The sequence below is a fragment of the Dermacentor andersoni genome, chromosome 3 (assembly GCF_023375885.2).
Source record: "Dermacentor andersoni chromosome 3, qqDerAnde1_hic_scaffold, whole genome shotgun sequence".
NCBI classification, from domain to species: Eukaryota; Metazoa; Arthropoda; class Arachnida; order Ixodida; family Ixodidae; genus Dermacentor; species Dermacentor andersoni.
Window position 1 is genome coordinate 234,371,674 of NC_092816.1, and position 23,894 is coordinate 234,395,567.

The 23,894-nt window shown below is 45.8% G+C and overlaps 1 protein-coding gene across 1 annotated transcript in view; it reads right to left on the bottom strand.

Moving 5' to 3' along the window:
• The window catches only part of LOC126535904 (glucose dehydrogenase [FAD, quinone]-like), a gene marked incomplete at its 5' end in the record, with an annotated part of 97,393 nt that overhangs the window by 65,503 nt on the left and 7,996 nt on the right, over positions 1-23,894 (bottom strand). Inside the window, 2 exons of the mRNA XM_055072245.2 lie at positions 3,514-3,645; positions 17,266-17,455. Of these exons, the coding sequence (XP_054928220.2) occupies positions 3,514-3,645; positions 17,266-17,455 (322 nt within the window). The remainder of the gene's footprint in view (positions 1-3,513; positions 3,646-17,265; positions 17,456-23,894) is intronic.

A 23,894-nucleotide genomic window follows, 5' to 3' on the forward strand; every position in this document is an offset into this window, starting at 1 on the left:
AGGGCAATGTAGGACAGAGAGAGACCAGATTACAGGAAAGTTTATACGTTGTAGAGAACACACTGAAAGACATGGGGTTGAAATGCTCGGCAGCCAAATCAGAACTCTTAGTCATTAAACATTGCAGAAAAGGTCGTAAACCAAGAGGTTACATTCCGGAAGATGAGCCAAGAGTGTGCTTATACACTCATGAAGGTTCCGCAATCAGGCTAGTTGAAAAAATCAAGGTTCTTGGGTATCACATAGACGGAAACAATACTAACTATAGAACGATACAACATACCTCGAACAAAACAGAAGAAGTCATTAGGTTACTAAGGAGAATTACCAATAGACACAGAGGCCTAGAAGAAGACATCGCTTTGAGGCTAATACATGCCACTGCTCTCTGTCACTTCACTTATGTGGCTGGATTATTCAAATGGAAGCAGGCAGAACTTAAACAACTTAATGTGATGCTCGGGAAGCTCGGTAATGTAGCCCTAGGGATACCCAGTAACGCTGCAACCGACAAACTCATGAGTCTAGAGGTGCACAATACAATGGAAGAAATTGAGGAGGCCCAACAGCTAGTGCAACACGAAAGATTGACAAAGTCACGAGCTGGCAGGAACATATTACAGGCAATAGGTGCAGAACTTAATACATCAAGGAGCCCAATAGAGGCTGAAGTAGAATTAAGGACTGAAGTTAGGAGCAAGATCAGAACCAACCCTCTCCCCAGAAATATGCATCCAGAATATAATGTCGAAAGGAGAAAGGCAAGAGCTAAAGCACGGTTGAAGGAAATAGAGCAGCAGAACCAACTGGCAGCTATAGTTGATGCTGCCTGGGTGAAAGGTAAAGAAGCCTATACGGCCATTGTATCAAATTATCAAGGGAAGGTGCAAGACGCTCTCACTATTTTTACCAAGGACCCCGCGGTGGCGGAACAAGCGGCAATTGCTCTAGCCATCAGGAGTAATAAGTGGGCCTTCATTTACAGTGATTCGAAATCCGCTGTAAAGTGTTTTGATAAAGGCTACGTAACTGGAGTTGCAGCTAAACTTTTTGAAAACATTGTGATTATGACAACTGAAATCCGATGGTTTCCTGCGCATATGGGGAAAGTGGACGAGACTCAGGTAAACCTCAATGAGGTTGCTCATGACTTGGCACGAGGGCTTGCTAACCGTGACAGTCACAACCGAGCCGTTCACCATCAAGGCAGGGAATCTAGAGATAATTTAATAACATACAATGATGTTACCAAACACTACTATTTAGGACGCAGACAATTCCCATTGCCACATTCAAAACTGAACAGGGCTCAGGCAGTCTCAGTGCGCTTATTGCAAACGGGTACATATCCCACACCGTACACCATTAATAGGATATATCCAGAGAGGGAGATTAAGATGGACTGCAATGATTGTAATGGCATCATTGGAATCAGACATATGCTGGCGGGGTGTCCCGCGACTCTCCCCAACCTCGTTGAAGAATGGACACAGTGGGAGAAAAGGATTCAAAGCCCATTGTTTCAGGACCAACTAAGGGCAGTCCAGAGGGCCCATGATGTCGCTGAAAGGCTTGGCCTGACAGTGCCAACGTGGGAGCGGCCCGCCTTGGCTTGAGAAGTCGAGCCTCCGGACCTCATTACAATAAACGTTTTCACACACACACTGAAGCTTACTTGCAACTCAAAAGTTACTGGTAGCAGATAAACATATACTCCTTTGTTTTTTTGTAGCTGACCTGTGTGATGTACATTTTCACGACAGGAAATGCAGTCCTGTTAAACTCTGCGTCCTGTAAAACTCCAAATGCAGAGAGAGAGAAATATATTTACAGAAAGGCAGAGAGGTCGGCCTGAGCTATAACTCAGGCCAAATGCAGGGGAACAGTGCGTCTGCTCTTCCTCGCGTTCAATTCTTCGCTGCGCTGTCTACGACGGGGAGCACTTTTAGGCTGCAAACCTGCGCAAATGTAAGCTGGCAACACATAGGGCTACGTGAGAATTATTTATATAAAAGCATTTTTGATGTCGTAGTTTAAGCCTAAATAATGTAAAATATCTCGTATTAGAGGGCTATGTGGTTTGTGAGGCAGAAACTAAACATAAGTGGAGACGCATTGAGTAGCAAAGTAATCAGACTCCCGTTGCAATTTGACAGTGTACCTGAGGGAGCGTCAAAGGATGACAGAGATAGATCACGGCGAGCCGCTAAATCTGTAAGCCTGCTGAGGGGCCGTACAGCAAAGTGCTACGCTCTCCCATCAAGCAAGAGACCTCCAGACTTACACCGGACGAACTGCGCCGTCTCTAACACTCCCGCTCAGATGAGATCCGCCACACCTGCCGCTCAGGCGCTGCGCTACGCGATGCTCGCGGCGCGCACGTGGCGCGGGAAGCGCGAACGCGGAACACTTGCGCGCGCCTCTTCGCGTGGCCGCTTTTGTTTGCGAGGCACCGCATGTTTTCAGAACTTCTAACAATATTGCATGCGGACGAAATTCACGCCGCAAGAATCTCAAAATATTTTGAATGCGTACGCATTTGCATGCCTGCCGAACGAGGAAACTTGTCCGTCCGCCCGTAGTCCATCGGTCACGTAAGACGAACCGCTATAAAGAAATTATTGTATAAAACAAGACTGAATAAATTGGAAAGGAAAAACGTAGGCGGTGGTGGTCTTCGAAACTACGACCCACGCACAAAGACTATTGACTTACCCACTGAGCTAAATACCGACACTTACAGTTAGTGAATATATCTGAACCACATGAATGTGTTGCACAGCCGGTACAATACATTCAGTTTGTATCTGTTTGTATGAAGCCTTTGTTGAAAGATTTAGTAATGGTCGAAGAAAAGCCATGCATATCCAGGAGCACATGTGGAGCCGACTTGCAGCATTGTAGACATCGGGAAAATTCTTATTTAGCGAAAATGATGCCAGACATGTCACGTGGGCCCCGATGCGTTTCGGTGGTTGTGAGATGCGGCTTCCTTTGGGACATTCCTCCACGGACCGAAATATCGCCGATCTGTAGGCACTCACGCGCTTCGCGTCCCGCAACACGAAGGAATAGGCGGTCAGAGTTGATGAGGAATGGCGAGCGTTTATATGAGTCTCGTCATGGCTGATAGCGGTTCGACGCGGATGGATAAGGTGCTAATAGAGCGATCAGGGCTTATCATGGTAGGAGCGATAAAGAGAGAGAGAGCGCAAAGACAGGAAAGGCAGGTAGGTCAACCAGACGCATATACGCCCGCAAAAGATATTTCTGCCGTGGTAACAGCGTAGTTAACGCGATGCGTGAACGCACAGGTACAGGTTGCGGCACACCGCAAAAGGTGGATGTCAGAAATTTACTCCGTTGCAATTGTCCACATGCGCCAGTGTTCGTGAACATACCATGATTTGGAGGCGAGCTCAAAGTATCACGTATCAGCTGTCGTCCGTGCAGCAAATAATTACGCAACGCTACACGTAAAACGAGATGCTCAGTGAGAGCAGATTCTGTCACCTGTTTGCTGCCCTGCGTTGGCGTCCACCACGTTGTAGCCCAGTTCCTGTCCCGCCTTCAGGAATGCCTCCAGCACGTACGTTTGGTACTCGGCCGAACTGACCGTCAACTCGCCGCCGGTGCCGTGGAAGCCTGAGAGCAGAACAAAAAATAAAGGGCTCTTATATGTCCCGGCCGTTGAACAAAGAAACTATAGAGCCAGGCCACGCACCAGGAAACCAATATTTAAAATTAAAGGGCCCCTCACCAGGCCCCACAGCAAATCTTGATTCTGCGCTGGAATTTGTTACGTGTCCTCTACGGAGAGTTCTGACCAAAAATTGTTTTAAATCGGCTCATTAATATCCGAGATAGAAATATATTTCAGTGCCGCGATCCCATGATTGCAGCAGGCGAGCTCCACTGCCAAGTGAGACCCTCTCTCCACTCGCCCCGTCTAGCCTCCGCAAGCGAAATTCCTTCCCTGCGTTCTCCCATACCCGAGCTCGAGAATCGCTCCTGGCTTTTTTTCCGGCGCGGCACACTTCCGCTGACGGCATGGCGCGCGAGCTGTTGTGATTGCCTCGTTCCGCGCAGCGCACGAATTTGTGCGCTGTGCACGAAGACACCTGACTAGCTGTATAATGCAGTGCGAGACGAATACTGAGGCGGACACAAGTGGATGACAGAGCATGATTCCGCGCTGGAACACAATAGAAAATGACATAGTTTCGGTGTCTGCGTGCACCACTGCACGATGTGAGAACAAGCAGACGAAACGGAAGTACATCTCTCTGCTGCGGTACGAAGTAAAAGAAAAACATGCAAATATTTGGTTTGTGTGTTTCATTATTTCTCCAAGCTTTAGGTCATCTATTCAAGCAAATAACAGATGTTGCCTTGAATAATTCTCCAAGTCACGCGTCACCACGAGCGACGAGTCACGTAGGTGCACGTATACGTCATCCTCCGGCTTGGAGCGCGGGGGCAGCCAGGGGAAGGGAAAACGGCGTTCGGTTTGAAATTTCAGACCCTTACGCGGCGCGTAGCGATGTAATAGTTTGCAGGCATCACTGCTATCGCGCAATGTGTGCTCTGCACTTGTCAGCTCAAAATAGTCACACCTGGTGAGGAGCCTTTTAAAATAAAAACATACCTTTACGGTTACTTATCTAGGTCTTGCGTGTATATCAGCAGTTCTTAAGTAAAGTTTGGACAATACAGGGGAAATAATCTTAGCGCTAAAAATTCGCGTAGTAGCGATCATTTCTCGCGAATATTGCAGCCCTAACTATCGGACAAACCAAAATTATTACAGAAATCTGCGCGCACTGGACAGCAGCGAGTCCTTAAAATAAACAGTTGGAACTCGATTTACCGAAGTGATGAGCACGCTAAAATTATTTCGTTAAATTGGGGAGTTCTTAAATTTGAGAAAGGAAATTTTCGGTCCTTCGAAATCGAAAATTGCAACGGAGTGACACGCAAAAGTTACTGCGGCATCGTATTTGCCGCTAACTCAGCCATCTGTTGCATTAACCAGAAAATAGCGAAAGCAATCACAACCGATCCTACAGTGGCGGTGTTAGTTCCGTGCATGGGCGCGGCGAGCAGCCTCGTCAAATTAAAGCTAGAGCCGCGACTAGGAAATCTAGATGTTTTAACGCGTTAGCTTTAGACCGCACGCTCTAAGAAAAACCTATCTGTTTTAGAATTAGAAAGAAATCACCGCTTTTTTACTTTATTACTTCAGAAAAAACTTTGTTAAATCGAGTTCGGCCAAGTTAGTTTCGTTAATTGGGGTTGATAACAAGAATGAACCATATGGGTACCTGCCGCAGAATGGAAATTTCTTCGTTAGATCGGGAACTTTGCTAAATCGAGTTTCGTTAGATCGAGTTTTAACTGTAGTTTACGTTCCAAGTCTAAAGGAGTCTTCCGTAGAGACAATAATTTGAAAGTCTTTCTGTTCTGTAGATAGTGGTTTTGTACCTAATAGCTGACGTTTCCTCGTACCACTAGCCTTAGCCGAACAGTTCCGTGCGACAGTTTTCATTCGATAAGCGAAGATAAACTTTCCAAGCACCAATCCAAAAAACGCTATTTAACACGGGAAACTTCTGCGCAAGCATGTGAGAAAGAGCGCTTTGACGCTTACAAAAAGCTACTCGGCCAAAGTGTGAGGAGCCGGCTCTGCCATTTTTAGCGGCATTACGACGTGTATAGCACATCTGTGATGGTTGCAAAAAAAAAAAACTGATTGATAAAACCCTCTTAAAGTATGGAGGATATCTTTAGTGCTGAGTTATTGAGTCACTGTCTGCTGCGTTAAAAGGACAAAATGGTCCAAATTTGTTCCTCACTAGATTGATGCAATCAACTCCATCTTGGGAGTGCGCTGTCGAAGCGTCCTGGGTAATTGTTCTGTGACCGAACACGCAGATAGATTTACGTCCTCGCGGTACCTTTATTTATTTCTAAATAATTTTGTGTTGCCTATGTGTATGTGTGTTTTTGTGTGCGCGTGAGCGCATGCGAGTGTAACTAAATCGCCCAGAAATTGCTCTGTGACCTTCTGTGAGAAGAAAATTCGTTGCGATGTGAGCATAGGACCTCATAAATGGTTCTAGTGTGCGAACGTGAGGACGCAGCGAACTCATTAGCGGCGACAACCTAAATCTGTGACGGCAGTTAAATATAACGCCACATTGTGGAAAGCTACAACGACGGCGCTGAAACGCGCCTGAAATGCGCGCTGAAGGCCATTTATCAGGAGACGGCGGTGGTGTGATGGAGACCTTATTTTCTAAGCACTGACCAGTAAAGAGGGGCGGGTTAAACTTGAGCGTCAAACAATCAGTTATTTTTGCATTTGTGTACATTCTGAAAAACGGCCAGCATGAGATACTTCGAAATCTGAGCGAAATGACACACGCGTTGTAGGCTTGTTGGTTGTTGATCTTAAAACAAGCGAGTAGGAGTGCGGACATGGGACAATGACGCAAGAACAAAGAATACACACACGTGACGCTAATAGCAACGACTGTCATTATTTTCAAAACCACGCCACACCTTACGCACGCCACGATAAAGATCACGTGGAAGCAGCAAGTTCGAACGAGAAAGAAACGTTTATTATCCAAAACAGTGTCCCGAGCGAGGCCTGGTATCACCCTAAACGAAAAAAAAATTTATTCTCATGGTGGGAATCACACCGAGGAAAAAGGCGAGACACTGTACTGTGCAGGTGTCGATGCCTTACCAAGGGGTAAGCCTCAATGTTCAATGCTTCCTGAAAGGCGCGTGTCTTTTATCTGAGTGACCAATCGCTCTGTGTCGTACTGTTACGTTGAAGTTACGGTGAAGAACACAGGAGTAAGACTTTAAATGACGAAACTAACTATTTATTCGGCGATACTGTGCCCACAAAACCAAGCTACACTCAATGCACAACGGCAGCGGCGAACACAGTCGGCCATCGTCAAAATCTGATCAGCGGGTCAAGCACGTCAGCTTTTCCACGTAAGTCGTCGATGGTTCTAGAGTAATCACTGATGCCCGCATGTGTTCCAGAAAGTGCGAGACAATTGGTGTCGAGCATACAATCTGTTTGTAAAAGGCTTACCGAGAACATATACAACAGATGGCATCAACGATAACATTCGAGTAAGTTGCAAATCATGCAGGCGTGTCTTGCGCCAAGTGATAACTTAAGCTGTTAGCGGGTATAATGCGGTCCTCTATGACTGCTGGTATCTCTACTGAATGAAAAGTTTTTTCGTAATCTATGAAAGCCACACAGAGAAGCTGATTGTACCCTGCGGATTTCTCGATTACATGATTGATTACATGGATGTGGTCAATTGAGGAGTATCCCTTCCTGAAACCTGCTTTTTGCCTTGGTGGACTAAAGTCCAGTGTTGCCCTTATTTTATTGGAGATTACCTTGGTGAATATCTTATATACTACTGGAAATAAGCTAATGGGCCTATAACTTTTCAATTCTATAACGTCTCCCTTTTTGTAGATTAGTGTAATTTAGGCATTTTTCCAGTTCTCTGGGATCATTGAAGTCAATTGGCAGTTCATGTTAAGGGACTCCAGTTTTTGAAGCAATAGGTCTCCTCTATCTTTGAGTAAATCAACTGGTATTCCATCTTCTCCTGTCGCATTTCCCCGTTTCGTGTCTAGCAAGGCGCTTCTAACTTCTTTGTTAGTTATTGAAGGAGCCTCTGTAACCTGTTCTTTACTACTTCGAATGCAGGTATCGTGGCTGCTTTGGGTACAGCATAGGTCAGCATAGAACTCTTCCGCTGCTCTTACTATACCTTCAAGATTGCTGATGATATTAACCGGCTCATCTTTCATTGCATATATCTTGGTTTGACCGATGCCAAGTTTCCTTCTCACTGATTTCAGGCTGTGTCCATTTTTTGCTTCTTCCTCAGTCTTTCTCACGTTATAATTCCGAATAACCCTTACTTTCTCCTTGTTGATTAGTTTAGACAGTGCCGCGAATTCTATCTGATGTCTTAAGATGTACACTTTGATTCTTGGTTGTTTCTCTAGTAGTATCGACATGTTTGGACAGTGCAAAATACGAGGACTGAAGGAAGAACACAAATCAGACGTTGTTCTTTTTTCAGTCCTCGTCTTTTACGCTGTGCAAACATGTAAATATTGAATCACCAACTCGCCCAAGCTTCCACCTTATAAAGTTCTTTATTAGGTAATTTGTTACTTGGGAGAGCTTACCTACTGGTTGCCTTGGTGCGTTACATCCTACTTCAATTGCTTCTTCAGAAGCCAGCCTAGTTACGGTTTCATTTATTGCTTCTGTTATCTTCATCTCTCGGTTCTAAGGCTGTTTATTTGCATGCAAGTTCCAGCCTCGACTGAACTTTTTTTACCCTTACTGAGCCTAGGTTGGTCTTCTTCTAGGTCAATTTGGCTCTTTCTTTCCTAAAATCGAGGTGAATCCAAGATCTCACTAACCTATGATCACTGCATTTTACCCTACTTTCGGTTTGCAGGTCACATTGTCCTGTTCAGCAACACTGGAGATGAGTTACAACAAATTATTAAGGACCTTAACATAGAGAGTGTAAGTGTGGCGTTGAAGATTAATATGAAGACGAAACAAAGGTAATGATCATTAGCCGGGCAAGGCAAGAAGAGTTCAGGATCGCCAGTCAGCCTCTAGAGTCTGTGAAGGAGTACATTTACCTTGGCGAATTACTCATAGGGGACTCTGATCATGAGCACGAAATTTACAGAAGAATAAAAATGAGTTTGAGCACACACGGTACACATTGCCCAATCCTGACTGGAAGTTTAACGCTATCATTGAAAAATAAAGGGTGTCCAATCAATGCATTCTACTGGTGGTATCATATAGTGGGCCGAGACTTGCACACTGACAAAGAAGCTTGAGAACAAGTTCAGCGCCGCACAAAGAGCGATGGAATGAAGAATGTTAGGCATAACGTTAAGAGACATAAAGAGAGCGGCGTGGATCAGAGAGTAAATGGGATAGCCGATATTCTAATTGACATTAAGTGAAAAAATGGAGCTGGGCAGCCCATGTAATGAGTAGGTAGATAACCGGTGGACCATTAGGGTTACAAAATGGGTGCCAAAGAAGGGAAACGCAGCCGTGGATGGCAGAAAACTACGTAGGGTGAGGAAATTGGTGAAATTTGTGCGCACAAGTTTGAATCTGTTGGCGCAGGACTGGGGTAATTGGAGATTTCAGACAGAGGCCTTCGTCTTTCAGTAGAGATATAATGCGATGATGATGATGATGATGGTGATGGTGGTGGTGGTCGTCATCGTCCGCATTTGTAGTGGTGCTTTTCAACAACTTCGCTGCATATACACTTTCGCGGGGCCGGGATGGCGAGTCAAATTTTTTATTTCATTTACAAGTTGTCTGTCAATATGCCTTCGCGCGGTGTAACCACCTCAGGCCCTGAGCTAGACGATCGAGAAAACGGGGTATAACCCTAAATTTTTGCAGGAGTGGCTCCTTAAGCCATATTTAGCTTCATCATTCAGAGACGTTGGCCTCTCAAGAAAAATTCACATTTGCGGTACATGCGCCCAGCGGCCATCTATTTCATTGGAGGTGACGGCAACTCTTTCGAAAAATGGCAAGAGACCGATCTTCACGTAAAGAGGCGGCTCAATCTGTTCGTCAAAGTCGCCAACGCTCGCGGCAGAAGCATCAGAAAACCATTTCAGGAGAACTACCTAGCGTGGCACAGGTTCCACGAACACCTCTGCCTGTGCGTGCTTCGAGGACGGTAACGGCGTCTACTGACAATTCAAGCTCGACGAGAGCACGCGACAAACATTCACCTCCACCGGCTCATACAGACACGCAATGGTCTTTACTGCCCTCTAGGCCCACGGCCATGCCAGTGGGCACTAGTGGTACTCTGCGCCATGAAGCCAAGAATTATAGGGCCAATGAAACCGGTGACACTACGGGCAAGCAAGGAGATTCACACAATGAGAAGGAGAGTGTACAAAAAATGCTGAAGCACCTAGTAGAGTCAATGCGCGTGATTCTCGGCGGTCTCGAGACTCCGGCCGCTAAAAGTGCTCTACAAGTGTTCGCCGTGCTAGAGCCGCTTATCGCTGCTCTGTATATGCTATAAAGATTTTGTTTGGCGCTTGTGCTGTTCACGCAGGGGAGGCCCACACACCAGCTTCGTCCTAGCGCCTCTATTTTTAAGTTCACTCGAATTCGTGGCTACAGACTTCATACGAAACCTGATAGTGGCTTCATGGATGACATTTGTGAAAGTTTACCACCAGAGTGTTGAACTTGCTTTCACCGTTACACATCCCTCTTTCTATGCCATCATCATCCCTGATCACACCTTTATGTCCCCGTTCCCCCTCCCCCTGTGCAGAGTAGCAGGCTAGAGCGCCTTAGCTCAGGCCGACCTCTCTGCCTTCTTTCAATTAAGTTATCTCTCTCTCGCAAACAGATGCCGGATAAGCAATGAGGGTTGATAACGCTGCCTTTGTTCCTACAGTGCTGTGGATGTCATTCAGGGAAGGCACGCCATTCTTCCCTATCCTACTCTCTTGTAGAGTGATAGGCATCCTTGAATACGTGTGGCTTCATTCTTCAATAGATTTTTACGTGCGCAGTCATTTCTTCAGAGAAAGGTCAAATAATGCAACGCTGCTCCTCGCTACATACTGCGGTATCTTGTTGGCTACGGCCTGGTGCTCCTGAGCTTGAGGTTGTGGGTTCGATCCATAGTACGGCGGAAGCATTTCGTTGGGGGTGAACTGCGAAAATGCCTTTGCACTTATATTTATGTGCACGTTAAAGAACCGAAGGTGGTCAAAATTATTGCGGAGTCCCCCTCTGCGGGCTGCCTAATAATTATATAACGGCTTAGTTACCTAAAATAACGGAATCAATCAAATCAATCAGCTGCTCCACTGTGATGGAACGCCTGTGTGTGCTTGTAATACTATAAAGTTGTTCAGATGAAGTAGATCAAAATATTTCGTGGGTTATTTATAATTAGCCTAGTTTCAAAGTTTTTTGCTCTATTTTAACTCTCGATATATTGAAATATTAAAGGCTACTCATTACAGTTTATAGATTACGCTGATTTATTTCAGTGTTAAAAATCGTATGACTGAATGAATCAATCAATGAAATATTCAACAGTTTCTAGTCAGATCAAATATACCGTATTGTTAGAGGAAAATATAGAAAAGCTACTCGAGGTGTCCAGACTGACAAAAGAGAAGTACCCTAGACAACAGCTGAAATACGTGTTTCTTAAAAATACAAATTGAAAATGACGGCACTATGGTTATTGAGTGCAGGTGAAAAATGAAAGAGCGCAACGATAGGACTCGGGCAACAGAATGAAAAGGAAAAATGTTCGATTGAGAATGAGGCACCAGGTCAAATTGAGTGCAATGAATACCAAGTTATGTATAAAATACCAGACACATCAGCAAATATCAATAATATTCCTAAATATCATTGCTGGTAAATACCAACAATATCAATAAACATCAATAATAACTCACACGTTGTTATTTTGCACAAATTTACAAGCTCTCGCAGGGCGCTTGACACGGGGCGGGAGTGCGTAAAGCGTCGTCCTATATTTTTAAAATATATATGTAAACGGTTTCGGATTAGAACTCCCACATTTTAAGGGAATTTAATTCATGCTTTCGCCATATCATCAGCAAAGATGAAGAAAGCACCCCTTCCTGTATTCCAGAAGCGGCGCTTGTGCTTGTCGCCACGATGCATTAGACCGTCAAATACGCTGCTCGTGTCACCCACTGCTATTCTTGGACGGCGAGAGAAGGGCCGCATTCTCAGCACAAGCCATCTACCGAAGTTCACTTGGAAACAACACTGGCGGAAAAACTAACGCGAGGCGTTGTCGCGTAATTCTTCGTAGCGCTTGATTGTAAAGGCATTGCATTCTAATTCAAAATAATGTGCGCAGAAAAAAATAGCAAGTACGGCTAGAGAGATGCGCTTCGTACAAAGGGTAACACTGAGTGAGGAACTTGCGCTGTCGTTTTACGCTGTTCTCATGGGGAAGCGTGTGCAGGTTCTTTGTCTTGATGCGTTTTAGAAGGATTCAGGCTTGATAATCTCTCGCGCGTGTACAGCCGGCGTACTTAATTGAGCCCGTGAGCCAAAGGGGGCCGCCGGGGACCGAGGCGTAACGGGACAAGGCTGCACAGCCGTTCGTCGAGGTCAACGCGAGTGCCGAGCGCTAACGGAGAACGCGGGCGCGCTTGCTTGCGTTGACAGGTCACGGAGCACCGCGGGACCGGCAGCATGACCCTGCAAGCGCGAACAAAGGCAAAAATAAATTAGCCAGGCTTTCCTTGGGGCAAAGACAAAAAGGACACGCGCTAATGGTGCCTGCCGCATCTAAACAGCCGCGGCTGACCAATTTCAGCAGCGACCTTTCTATGCAATGCCGAAATGGCGTTCCTCAGGAACTAAGCCGCTGGCTTGAAGCGCACGAAAACAGCGGCGCTGATCATTGATGCAAGAGCCGAAGAATGTTAGTCTTATGTTATGGCCCCTGGTACGCCCAAATCGATGAGAGAACAGTGATACGTGACTCCACCGAAGCGGCGAGCCATCGCAATCCCTCAATTCACCGCTTCACAGACTCACACGCTTTGTTGAATGAGTGCTGAGCCCAAACCACCAGCGCACCGCAATGTGGAAGCGACTGTAAATGCCCAAAAGCTGCCAAGGTGACGTGCTTAAAAGTTGACAGCCACTTTAGCTTACGTTAAAGACGATGAAGGCCAAAGTCTACCCGATCACGAGACATTAATTACATTGCTTGACATTTTCACTTTAAGGCGTTGTTACTTCCTATTGCTGGTTTTCTGCCATCAATGTTCCTGGGTATAATTGCCTTAATTAACTCTATCTTTGATTAAACGTGCCTTCATTAAGTACAGCCTAATTAACACAGAATGTCCCACGGGCTCAACTCCCACCATAGTCGTGAGTTAGAGTGCCTTAATTAACACCATCTTAATTAACCGTGCCTTAATTCACTTCGCCCTCAATTAACGCCAAATGTAGTGGGTTTGGCTCTCTACCTTCACGATGTAAATTAGAATTCAACTTAGATTCCAACTTGGATATGGCCGGGTGGCTCCTATCTCCAAGTGGGTTCGACTACTACCATAGGTTAATTGTAGGTACGAGAACTTTAATTAACTATATCTTAATTAAATGTACATTATTAACTTCACCTTATAGCCCCAAAGGTAGTGGGTTCGACACTCTGCCTTCACGATGTCATTGCAATTAAACTTGTAGACATGGCTGGTTCGCCCATATATCTCCATGTTGGGTCGTGGGTTTAAGTGCCTTAATCAACTTCGCCTTAATAACCATCAAAAATCGCGGGTTAGACTCCCACCAAATGTCGAGGGTTTGACTCCCACTAAAGGCCGTGGGTTCTAGCGCCTTAATTCACATTATCTTAAATAACATGTCTTAACTGCGCATTAATCCACGGGTCATGGGTTCGACTATATTATTTAACTGTATCTTAATTATTTGTCCCTTAATTAACTTCGTCTTAATCAACGGCAAAGGGCGTGGGTCCGAGTGCCTTAATTTACTATATCTATATTAACTCCCTTAATTATCATCACCCTAATTGGCACAATATGCCGTGGGTACAAAGGCCTCAAATAACTATGTCTTAATTAACAGTGTCTTTATTAGATTTAGCTTAATAAACAACGCATTCTAGTATCTTGATTAACTGTATTAATTAAATGTCCCTTATTTAACTTCGCCCTAACGCCAAATAGCACAGGTACTCGGTGTTGTGCCTTAATTTACTCTATTATAAAGAATTGTGCCCTCATTCACTGTGCCCTAATTAACACTAAAGGTCCATGGTTAGACTCCCACCAAAGGTCGAGTTGACCCCGATTCCGGTGCAATTGAATTTTGACGCCACATAAGCCGGGCTGCGCAACGCCGGACGGTCAAATTTTCGTCCCATGAGCAGTCTAAGGCTTGCGCCTCAATAGAGGCGTCGTGGGCGACACAGTCCGTATACTCAGCTCGCTGCGTGTTCTCACATTGAGGGGCACAGTGTTCGAAAAACCTTGGCATATCCGCCGTGCATCTCCTCCCGCGTCTGCGGCCACTACAACCTTGAGGCGCTCTAGAGTTTTCTTTCGATTGCACTCAGCGCTCACTGTTCAACGCGTTTCACTCTGCCATTGTGAAGTTGTACATGTGTTGTTCGGAAATTACGACAAATAATCCTAACGGCGCCATCAATTTCAAGTGTTTTCTCGCTAATCTGTAGTCGATACTACTGTGCACACGAAAGCAAAAGTGCCACAACGCCATCCAGCTCGATACCTTGACGCACATTACTCCGGGTCCACTCGAAACGCAGCGCTTGCTTCCTTTAGTATCGGTTTAGGCTGTTGCTCCCGCAAAACGTTACAAAAGCAACTGCGCTTCCTCAAGAAAGCAAGGTGGACCGGTTCGATTAGGTTGCGTGGTACGTGGCTGGACGGTACTCGGTAAAGCAGCGCATCTTGACTACGAATCCACACCCTCCAAATGCGACGACAAACTATTTGTTTCGCCCACTTTAATTTCCCTTTCGCATAGCATTTATACACTTGAACTGAAAACTAGAAATCTTTTATTGTGTGCTTTTATTGCCTTCATTATTTCTTGGCTTCGCATGACTGTAGCTAACTAAAATCGAACCCCTCAGTTTTCATCTTCTTCTTCCTAGCTATAGTACATAAATATATAGTGTTGGATACTGCGATGGTCATCTGTGACCGTATTTCACGGATAAGTCTATTTCCTTTCTATTCTTCTTATAGCATTCAGCGTTCTGCCTTCTTTGTCAGCCACTGAGCTTCAGCCGCGATTGTGATTCTACGACGCGCGAGTTACATGCCGGACGTTTTAGCAAACACTTTAAGAAATCTTTAAAAATTGCCTTTGGCACATAGCTCAATTGTAGTCCGTGGGCTGGTCTACAGATGAGGTGGACATTACTTTCACAAAACAAAATGACATGCATAGTCGACTAGTTATCAAAAATTCACCAAATTTTAGCTGATCACCTTATGGCACATATTACAAATTATATCTGGGAAGTCCGCAAGACGGATTCACTTGGCACAAATGCTCTGGATGACACTAGCCCCGCGATATTAATTTCCCAACTTTGCTGAGACCGGCGTTCCAGCTACTTTGGTGCTTCAACACATAAAACGACATTTTCTTACGGAAGTGGAACGGCAGGGCTTTTTACCGCGAGTTTGACAGCGCGTATCCCGTAAATGAAGTCACCCACACAATATCTTCAAGTTGATATGCCTTGTAGTCTCACCGGATAGAATTTGTAAATTGCAGTATGTACCATAACGTTATTAGTTATTACCTTAATTAGGGATGTTTTAATTAGTCGATTATGCATTCTGCAAGTAATGTCCGCCTGTTCGAGTAGACCGCCTGATGTACTAGAATTCTGCTATCTGCCGCAGGCCACTTTGAAAAATATTCAGTGTTCACCAAAGCAGCCTGTATAGCCTCTTCCTTTTGTTCATAGTGCTAACCCCCTGGAACTAGCTGGTAGCTGCACTCACAAGTCGCACATTCTGCATGTGGAGGAAAACGTGCAGATTGCGTGGAGCGCTACAGCGAGCCACGCAAGGTTCACGCTCGTACTTTCCTCGGAGTAATCAAGTCGGCAAGGCTAGAGGTCGTTTCCTGGATGCACCATGTCGTGCATATACTGTATTCTCGCAAAGATACCAGCGCCAAAACTTTCCATTGTTGATAACGTGCCTATGCCCCGTAAAGGGTGACGACAAGGCCATTGGCCTCGTGCCAACTTCCAGTTGGAACGTAATCGACGCCGCGTCCCGCTAGCTTTTCTGCAAGAAACGATGCATTGACTCTCGAGCATTCAAGCAGTTAGTTATTTGCTGCAACTATACTGTTGATTCCTTATTTACGGAAATTACAGAAGAGTGGTCGTGAGCAAAAAAAAAGAAAAAATCATAGCCTGTAAGCGACTCCTTAAACCAAACAATGATGACTGCTGAGAGTTTCGATGAAAATTATTTTCTCTAGGGTCCATGCCACTCCAGGATGCACATCGCAAGAAGTGATTGTGTCCTTTATGAAGAATGACGTTTAGTAGTTCGTACTGGCTTTTGTATACAAGCTGAAACCATAGCAGGTTCCATCTCTGTGCTTTCCCTTCCAATACAATGTGGCTCCTCAGGAAATGCCATGTCGAGCACACAAACTTTTCAAGATAGCGTTTCACTTTCGGAACTGGAACACCACGGACGAACTGAACACAGCAAGAGCACGAAACGGCAGAGCCCTTCGTCGTTTTCCTTCTTCCTGTGTCCATTTCTTTCACGGTGTTTCCACTCTCCTATGTAGCAGCCTCAATGCCCTGGTTCAAAAAGCTGGTTATCCGAGCTTGTTGATTAGACGACATGCTACTACAAACACCATAGCGAAGGCGGATAAGACTAAGGGAGCACATAACGACATATTGCAGCCCGAATGCACAATCACAAAGAGGATACACGTGTCACAGGCGCAACGTCACAGGCACTGTGTCCATGTGATTTTGCCTTCGCGCTACAGCATGTCGTTAAGTAAACAGCCGCTAGACCAACAGCCACTCCTCCTGAATGAAACACATGACACGGGCGCTGACTACCAACTTATTGCCGTGGTTCGACTCGTTTTTGCTCCCACGTAGCACACACATGCGTCTTTTATATTGTGTGCCTTGAATTGCGCATTCGTCGCTGGCTCTGTCGATGCATCGAACACAGAAATTATTTATTGCATGATGCATTGTACGGACGGCTGGTCACTTTCAGCTTAATGTTACCAACAGTTCAACTAGCTGTCCGTTTACTCACCAAGATCCTATGATGTGTGCTCCTGCTCCGTAATTCTTTTATTTAAGAAAAGCTGCTAGTGGGGGTCAAAGCTACAATCCGGCTCCACTTACTATTTCTGGTGTAAAGATTTTGTGTCTTGTTAGCTAGAAGAACGGGTGCTCTGATTTTTATTAGTTGAACATGCACCTGTGAATTCGTCTCGCAGGAAGTCGAGTGAGATTAGGAAGAAAGATACTACAACCCTTTAAATTACTTTGATGAAAAAGGGTCACATGGCGCCTACCGACAGCTGATGCAGTGAACTCGTACCGTTAGCCACATAGCTGGCATTGGTATTGTCTTCGGACTTCTTGAAGTAGGGCAGCACCTCGTCGTATGACCAACCGGTGGCTCCGCCTGCCGCCCAAGTGTCGTAGTCGCGCCGGTTGCCTCGGTTGTAGATCATGAAGTTGAGCACGCTGCTGCCCCCCAGAACTTTGCCCTGAGTCCACACAGGTTTCTGCACACCGTGGGTAAAAATTAGGTAGAAGAAAATAGTAGCTCATTTTGTTAAAATTCGTCTAGGAAATGATTTCACTGCATCGTTTGCATGCATGTGTGCACATTCTCTTTATACCCTTCCTGAGTTTCTGTGAGCAGCTTTCTGCATTCATGTATCTGCTGTGTTAATCATGTAGAGCTGTAAGATTCTGCCGCTGATGACGACAATAGGGCCGTGACACATAGTCACCTACCCTGCTTGCACTAATCAGGTAATATGTGCATACTATCAATATAGTATTTCACCTACCGCTCCTTAATCATTTCTCTCATTCTTAAAACACATATATCTACCTTCTACAGTTACTTATGCCGGCAACGGATCCGGTGCTATCAAACTCTTCCCTGCCTTTTTTTTATCACGCGCTGGCTAGTGTGCGCACGTGATCTGGTGGGCAGGTGTGTCTTTTTTTTTTAAGCGCTGAGCGTAGGCTTCTGGATTGCACCCTTTAGTTGCTATTTTATTTTATGGCTCCCACTTAAGGGAAGCTCGTCATTATCCATGCAACAAACTATAAGATTTCAATATGACTCAGATGTTTGTGCACAAAAGGGCAGCTGACTGGCTTTCTTTATAAATTCTGAGCAAAGTGACTCAAAGTGTTGTGATAAAACATTCATCATGATGTGCACTAGGGTGGCATATGGCTAATTGAGTCAATACTGTACTGAACTTTCATTATTAGACTAACTCTCACAACTAGACTCATTTTATGTAGATGTTAAATATATAATTGTGCCGTCGCAAATTTTCGCACACAGCCCGGTTACAGCTTACGAGAACCTGCCCCTTCCCCATCACTTCACTCCTTAACGCTCGTTTGTCTGACTTGACTCATGCTCTTAAGTTTATCATACACGCAGTACTGAGGCGTCGTAACAGATTTTAAAACCGTGATTCGGTCTCAAGCAGCTATCACGAAACCAAAGAATACTATGAAATTACACAAAAAGTACTGCGCAATGTTGCTCATTTTAGAGTGCACAGATAGAAAAGAAAGTGTAAGAATGCCAGGGAGGTCAAACAGATGAGCATCCAGTTTGCTACCCTACTTTGGCGGAAGGGAAAGAGGGAATAGAAAGAGGAAAACGGGAGAGAGTGAACAGTGTGTACACGCATCAAAGTGCCTTGAAATCATTCCTGCCCAGGTAAGTGTCCCGCCGATGCATTGGACGGTCGGTATTGTGCAGTACCTCGCTAATCTTGGTGCTTTCCCAGAGCTGGTGATGTGCGTTGGTCATATGGGAGGATCATGGAGCCAGTGGTCGTTAGCACTACGCTACAGTACGTGGCAGTATATTGCTATTGTAAACCGTGGCCTTTTTGACTTCAGTGCCAATAAAATGCTGCGTGTGAACGATGATGCTTACTCAAGAGTAGCAAGCACTAAATTGAGAGCGTCCAGCACTTGCACCGCACTTCGCGTTGACGGACTATGAAGGCTGTTCAAGAGCATTCATAAAGTATTCATCAGATAACCACTTGCCGGCCTTCGGGCAATTTGTCCTGAACCCGTGCTATGCATTCTACGGTGGTGCGGTCTGTCACAACGCGGCTCCGTCTCCGGCTGTGGCATCAGCTGTGGCTTCGGTGTTGACTTCAGTTGTGACTTCCGCTGTGGCTCTGGCTGTGGTTTTAGTAGTGCGGACCAAGTTGTATCGTTCTCCGCCATGACCTTGCTGTCAGATTTAGATTGAATTCCGCCAGGCCTAAGGGAGAGAGGAGGAGGCGTCGGATGTGGTTTACTCTGTAAAGCGGCGTTGGCATCAGCGTTTAATTGCCGCAACAGATTCCCAACGAGACGAATGGTCTCTAGTGATTGGCTTCGAGACTGCCTTTTCCTTCATTTTGAGACAGTCCTTCGAGGAAGCGTGATGATACCCGAGGCAACAGGTGCATTTGAGAACCGTGACTGCAGAGGAGTTTGCCGCGCGGGGCTCGCTGCCGCGTGAGCAAACTCTTGTGTTCTCGCACACGGCGCTCACGTTTCCCACCCTCACACAATTTCGGCATCGGAGTGGCCTTGGAATAAATGGTCGCAGAGGGAGACTCGCCCTCGAAAATTATTTTCACACAGCGCGATGTGCCGAGGCGAGACACGGGTTATGGTGACGCCATCAATGACTGGTTTCACCAGAATCGGCAAGTCAGCGTTGGAGATGGAGACGTCCACGTCGTAGATGACACCAGTAGTTGTGCCACTGTCCAGAGGAATATGCGAGCGGACCTTCAAGCCAGCAAATTCTGTAAGTTTACTCAAAGTACCCAGCGCCGTGCCAACAGCCAAAATATTTTTCGTGAGGTGACTGTGACATCTTTAACTTGCTTTGGCGCCATCGCTTCAAGTTGCACCGAGACCGACTGTCTATTGGGTCATTTCATGTTGTGGGTAGATAGTTCTGGTACAAATAGAATCGTACTGACTGCGGTATTCCGAGTTTATGCTACCGGTGGAGTGCTCGAATACATGGATGCCCTGGTGGAGTGTCTTCGTTTCGCCTTGCGGCTCCGCATAGGCTTAAAGGTGCCATCGGAGAAGTCCTCACTGCTGAGCGAGAAGACAATGATGTCGTTTACGTCGATGTCGCTCTGGACGCCGGTCCGCTTCCTAGACGCAGCCGTCGCGAAAGTCTACATCCCCGGCAGAGGCACAGGGACGTCTACTTGCATCCGCCCTACGAACCACGGTGGCTGTCCAGAGGTGTACGCGGAAATCAGGAGAAAACAGCCGAGCTGGAAAAATAGCGTCCTGGCTCGCACACATTTTTCTACCGCGAAAAATGCTGTTACTCGAGCAAACCCGCCACGGGAACATTTTTACGTCTCAACACGGCGATGCGCATTCTGTTTAGACGTTTACCATGACTCGTCAACGGGCTTGGTGGATTACCGACCCAAACTCCACCTCCAGCAGCAACAAGATGCCTTTAAGATAGCTTGTCTTTTTTTTTCCCGCGTAAATGAAATCTAGCGAATGTCTGATTTCAGCCGCGTTGCAATAAAGTCAAATTGATTCAAGTGAAATGAATAGATTCACGCCATTCTCGAGATATCTGTGAAGAAATTTCCCTACATAGTTCACTAATGTCTCAAATAATGTTTCCCCGTATTGTGTGAAGGGAAGCTATTGAGACAATATTAACTGTAAACGTCTGTATACTCCGTAGCACGTTCTGGTGACGAAGTACAGGTTGTCTTTTTTTTCTCAGAATGTACTTTTTATGCAAAGCCTTAAGTGTAGCGAACGCGCCGATATTGCAGAGAAGTTCCTCGGCGAAGCGGACATAGTGTGCCACACTAATATGAATTTCAGAGTAATATAAACACAAGATTGTTCATTAAGCATTTTATTATAACAATAGGGATGCGAGGGGGGGGGGGGGGGAGTGCAGTTATTCAAATTTATAAGTTGGAGGCGGCAACTTTTATTGCACCGACAGATTTTATGTTGAAAATCTCACGTAACTCGAGAATTCATCATCAATTTTTACGCTCAGTTCCGCCATTATCGAAGTCAACTCGCCAGGAGCAACATGTCAGACGGAAACGTGTCGTGACGAAAAGCGCGTTGAAAGTGGACGTCGGGGCTGGTCACGGCACGTGCTGCCTATCTGCCGCGACCGGCTGTGTTCGCCGTGAGTCGTATCGTTGAAACTTCATCACAGGCTTCGTCCCAGGATGTTTCCATCAGACCATCACACTAGGTATCGAGATTTCTTTCATTAGGCGTTGAAATTCAATGGTGAATATCGGATACCAGGAGCAACTTTCAACCTTATTTTAAATATTGATGTGTATAGAATGTGATTGCCTCCAATCTTGCTGCATAAAGAACTGCGCCAATGTTCTAATAAAAGAAAATCAAATACTATTTTGTAAATAGCCTTCTAAAAATACGTTATTCGCAGTAAATTAGGTTCGGCTTGCCTAGGAACACATTTGTATAAACGATACATTTGCCATGCCAATACCCTTTTTGTAAAAAAAAAAGTATAGCCTGTAACACACCCTGTGTGGAAAATGGGGCTAGAATTCCTGAAAAAAGTCGTGACTTCATGGATATACACCTTTAGTTCCTATGTTGTAACACGTGCGTTACCGTCAGTAGGCAGGTTAATTGGTGAAAATGTGAACGTGTTTTCTTTTGTATTGTTGAAAAATAGCAAAGTGTAAAGGAGTGTGTGTAAAGAAAACACAGGGGCCCCGTCTATTTTTCATTTCAACGAAAATTTTATAAAAAAGCTAAGATCACTCGATCGGTCTGAACCGAGCCTATTCGAACGTTCTAAAGTAGTTGTCATAGCAGAGCAACAAACGTAAAGCATTTCAAAAGGACGAGTTGTAACTGTCGGCAGATGGTTTATTTCAAGCGGAGGCACATTGACGACACCCACGCGCTATCAAAAATACCTGGCGCAGATTTATGGCCTCCTTTCGGCCTTTAACAAATTTATACATTCACACAAACCCTGTCACACTATGAAATGCACACAAGGATGTATTCACAAATGGTATTTCTACTTCGAACAAAGAGAAGGACCGGAGTCCTTGCACGCTCAGTGCCCAAATTTACTTTTTGTTTCTTCTATTAATAATCTTGTTAGCTCGACACATAGAGATATGTCGATAAAACCAGGGCCTTTTGACAAAGATGGTTCGCATCTACATATGCTACAATATAATGGCAGCCACACATCGCGTTCCTTCCTGATATTATTACAATGCTCTGTTAATCTGCCAATCCCGCAGCGGCTCGTCTGCCCGAGATATTACGTTACTGCAGGAAAGATGTGTCTGTTACGCACCTGCTTACCTGTAGTTCACAAATTACGTCCTATGACGCTTTATGCAGGCGTTCATCTTATCCAGTGTCGGATTTGGCATCTTATAAATATATTTCAACTTGCATGAGACTGACTGAGAAAACTACTTCAACGTTAGCGCGCTAAATGAGGAGGAGGAGAAACATTTATTTAAAAAAAAAAGAAAGGACAAGCAGGTGTCTTTCTGCTTGTGCGGGAGGCACCCTTAGTCCAGGGCTCCTGCGGCTCTTGCTGTCTCCCGGGCCCGCCGCACCAGTTGCTGCTGGTTACGAGGGTCCGAACTAGTCAGCACGGCCTCCCACTGCTCGGGTGTGGGGTTGGGTACTTGCGGGGCCGCCTTCACGTTGGGGCACGCCCATGTGGTGTGATATAGGGAGGCGTAATCATTACAAAGGGAACATTTGTATGAATATAGTGTAGGGTGGATTGCGTGTAATCTGCTTAAATGTGGGTATGTATTGGTTTGTAGTTGTCTCCATGTTACGGCGTCTTCACGTGAGAGAGTCTTGTGTGGAGGTGGGTATTGTCGTCTGTTCAATCTGTGGTGTTGTAGTATGGCGTTGTATTGTAAAGGTACGGGTTCCATGAATGCGTCCGTATCCCTCTCTTGTGGCGCCCGGGAGGCATGAGCTCGGGCTACAGCGTGCGCACGCTGATTTCCACGGAGGGACTCGTGTCCTGGAGTCCACACTATTTCAACGTCCGGGAATGCGGAGGCCTGTTTGAGGAGTCGGTGGGCGATTGAAGATATTCGACCTCTCGCGTAGCTACGGCAAGCTGCCTGGGAGTCGGTAATAATTGTGATGTACTCGTTGGTCAGACTAGAGGTGATGGCCAAGGCGATGGCTGTCTCCTCCGCTACGAGGGCGCTGGCAGTGCGGACAGTCATCGAGACCACCTCTTGTAGATTATAGTCGACAACGCTGGCCGTCATGGCTGCTTTTTGGGGGTACTGCGCGGCATCTGTGTATAGTGTGGTAGGGAGACTGCCATATCTTGTCTGTAGAGCTTTTGCGCGAGCTTGGCGACGATCGGCATGATGTTCCGGGTGCATGCTTCTGGGGATAGGGGCTACCTTGATGTGCTCTCGGAAGTTGGGGGCCAGATGAATTGCTTGTTCGTGGCCTTTGCTGTGTGTGGGGTAGCCTAGGCGCGCTAGGACTGTTCTTCCTGTTGGCGTGAGGGCTAGTCGTTCTCGTTGGCTTGTGAGGTGGGCGTCTATAATTTCTCTTATAGTATTATGGACTCCTAGTGCTTCAAGCTTGAGTGTCGCTGTTCCCGGGGGTACGCATGAGTAACTCTGAGGTTTTACGCGCCAAAACTAGAAATCTAATTGCGAGGCACGTCGTAATGGAGGACTACTGATCAATCCTTACCGCCTGTGGATCTTTAAAGCATACCCAATGCACGCTACACGGGCCTTTTAACATTTCGTCTCCATGGAAATGCTTCCACGGCGTCCGGGATTTGTTCCCGCGACCTGGTGCATAGCAGTGCAACACTAAAGCCACTGAACAACCACGGTGGTTATCGTATGCGCTTTCTGCGAGACTTATTAAGTTGTGCGAGTTTTC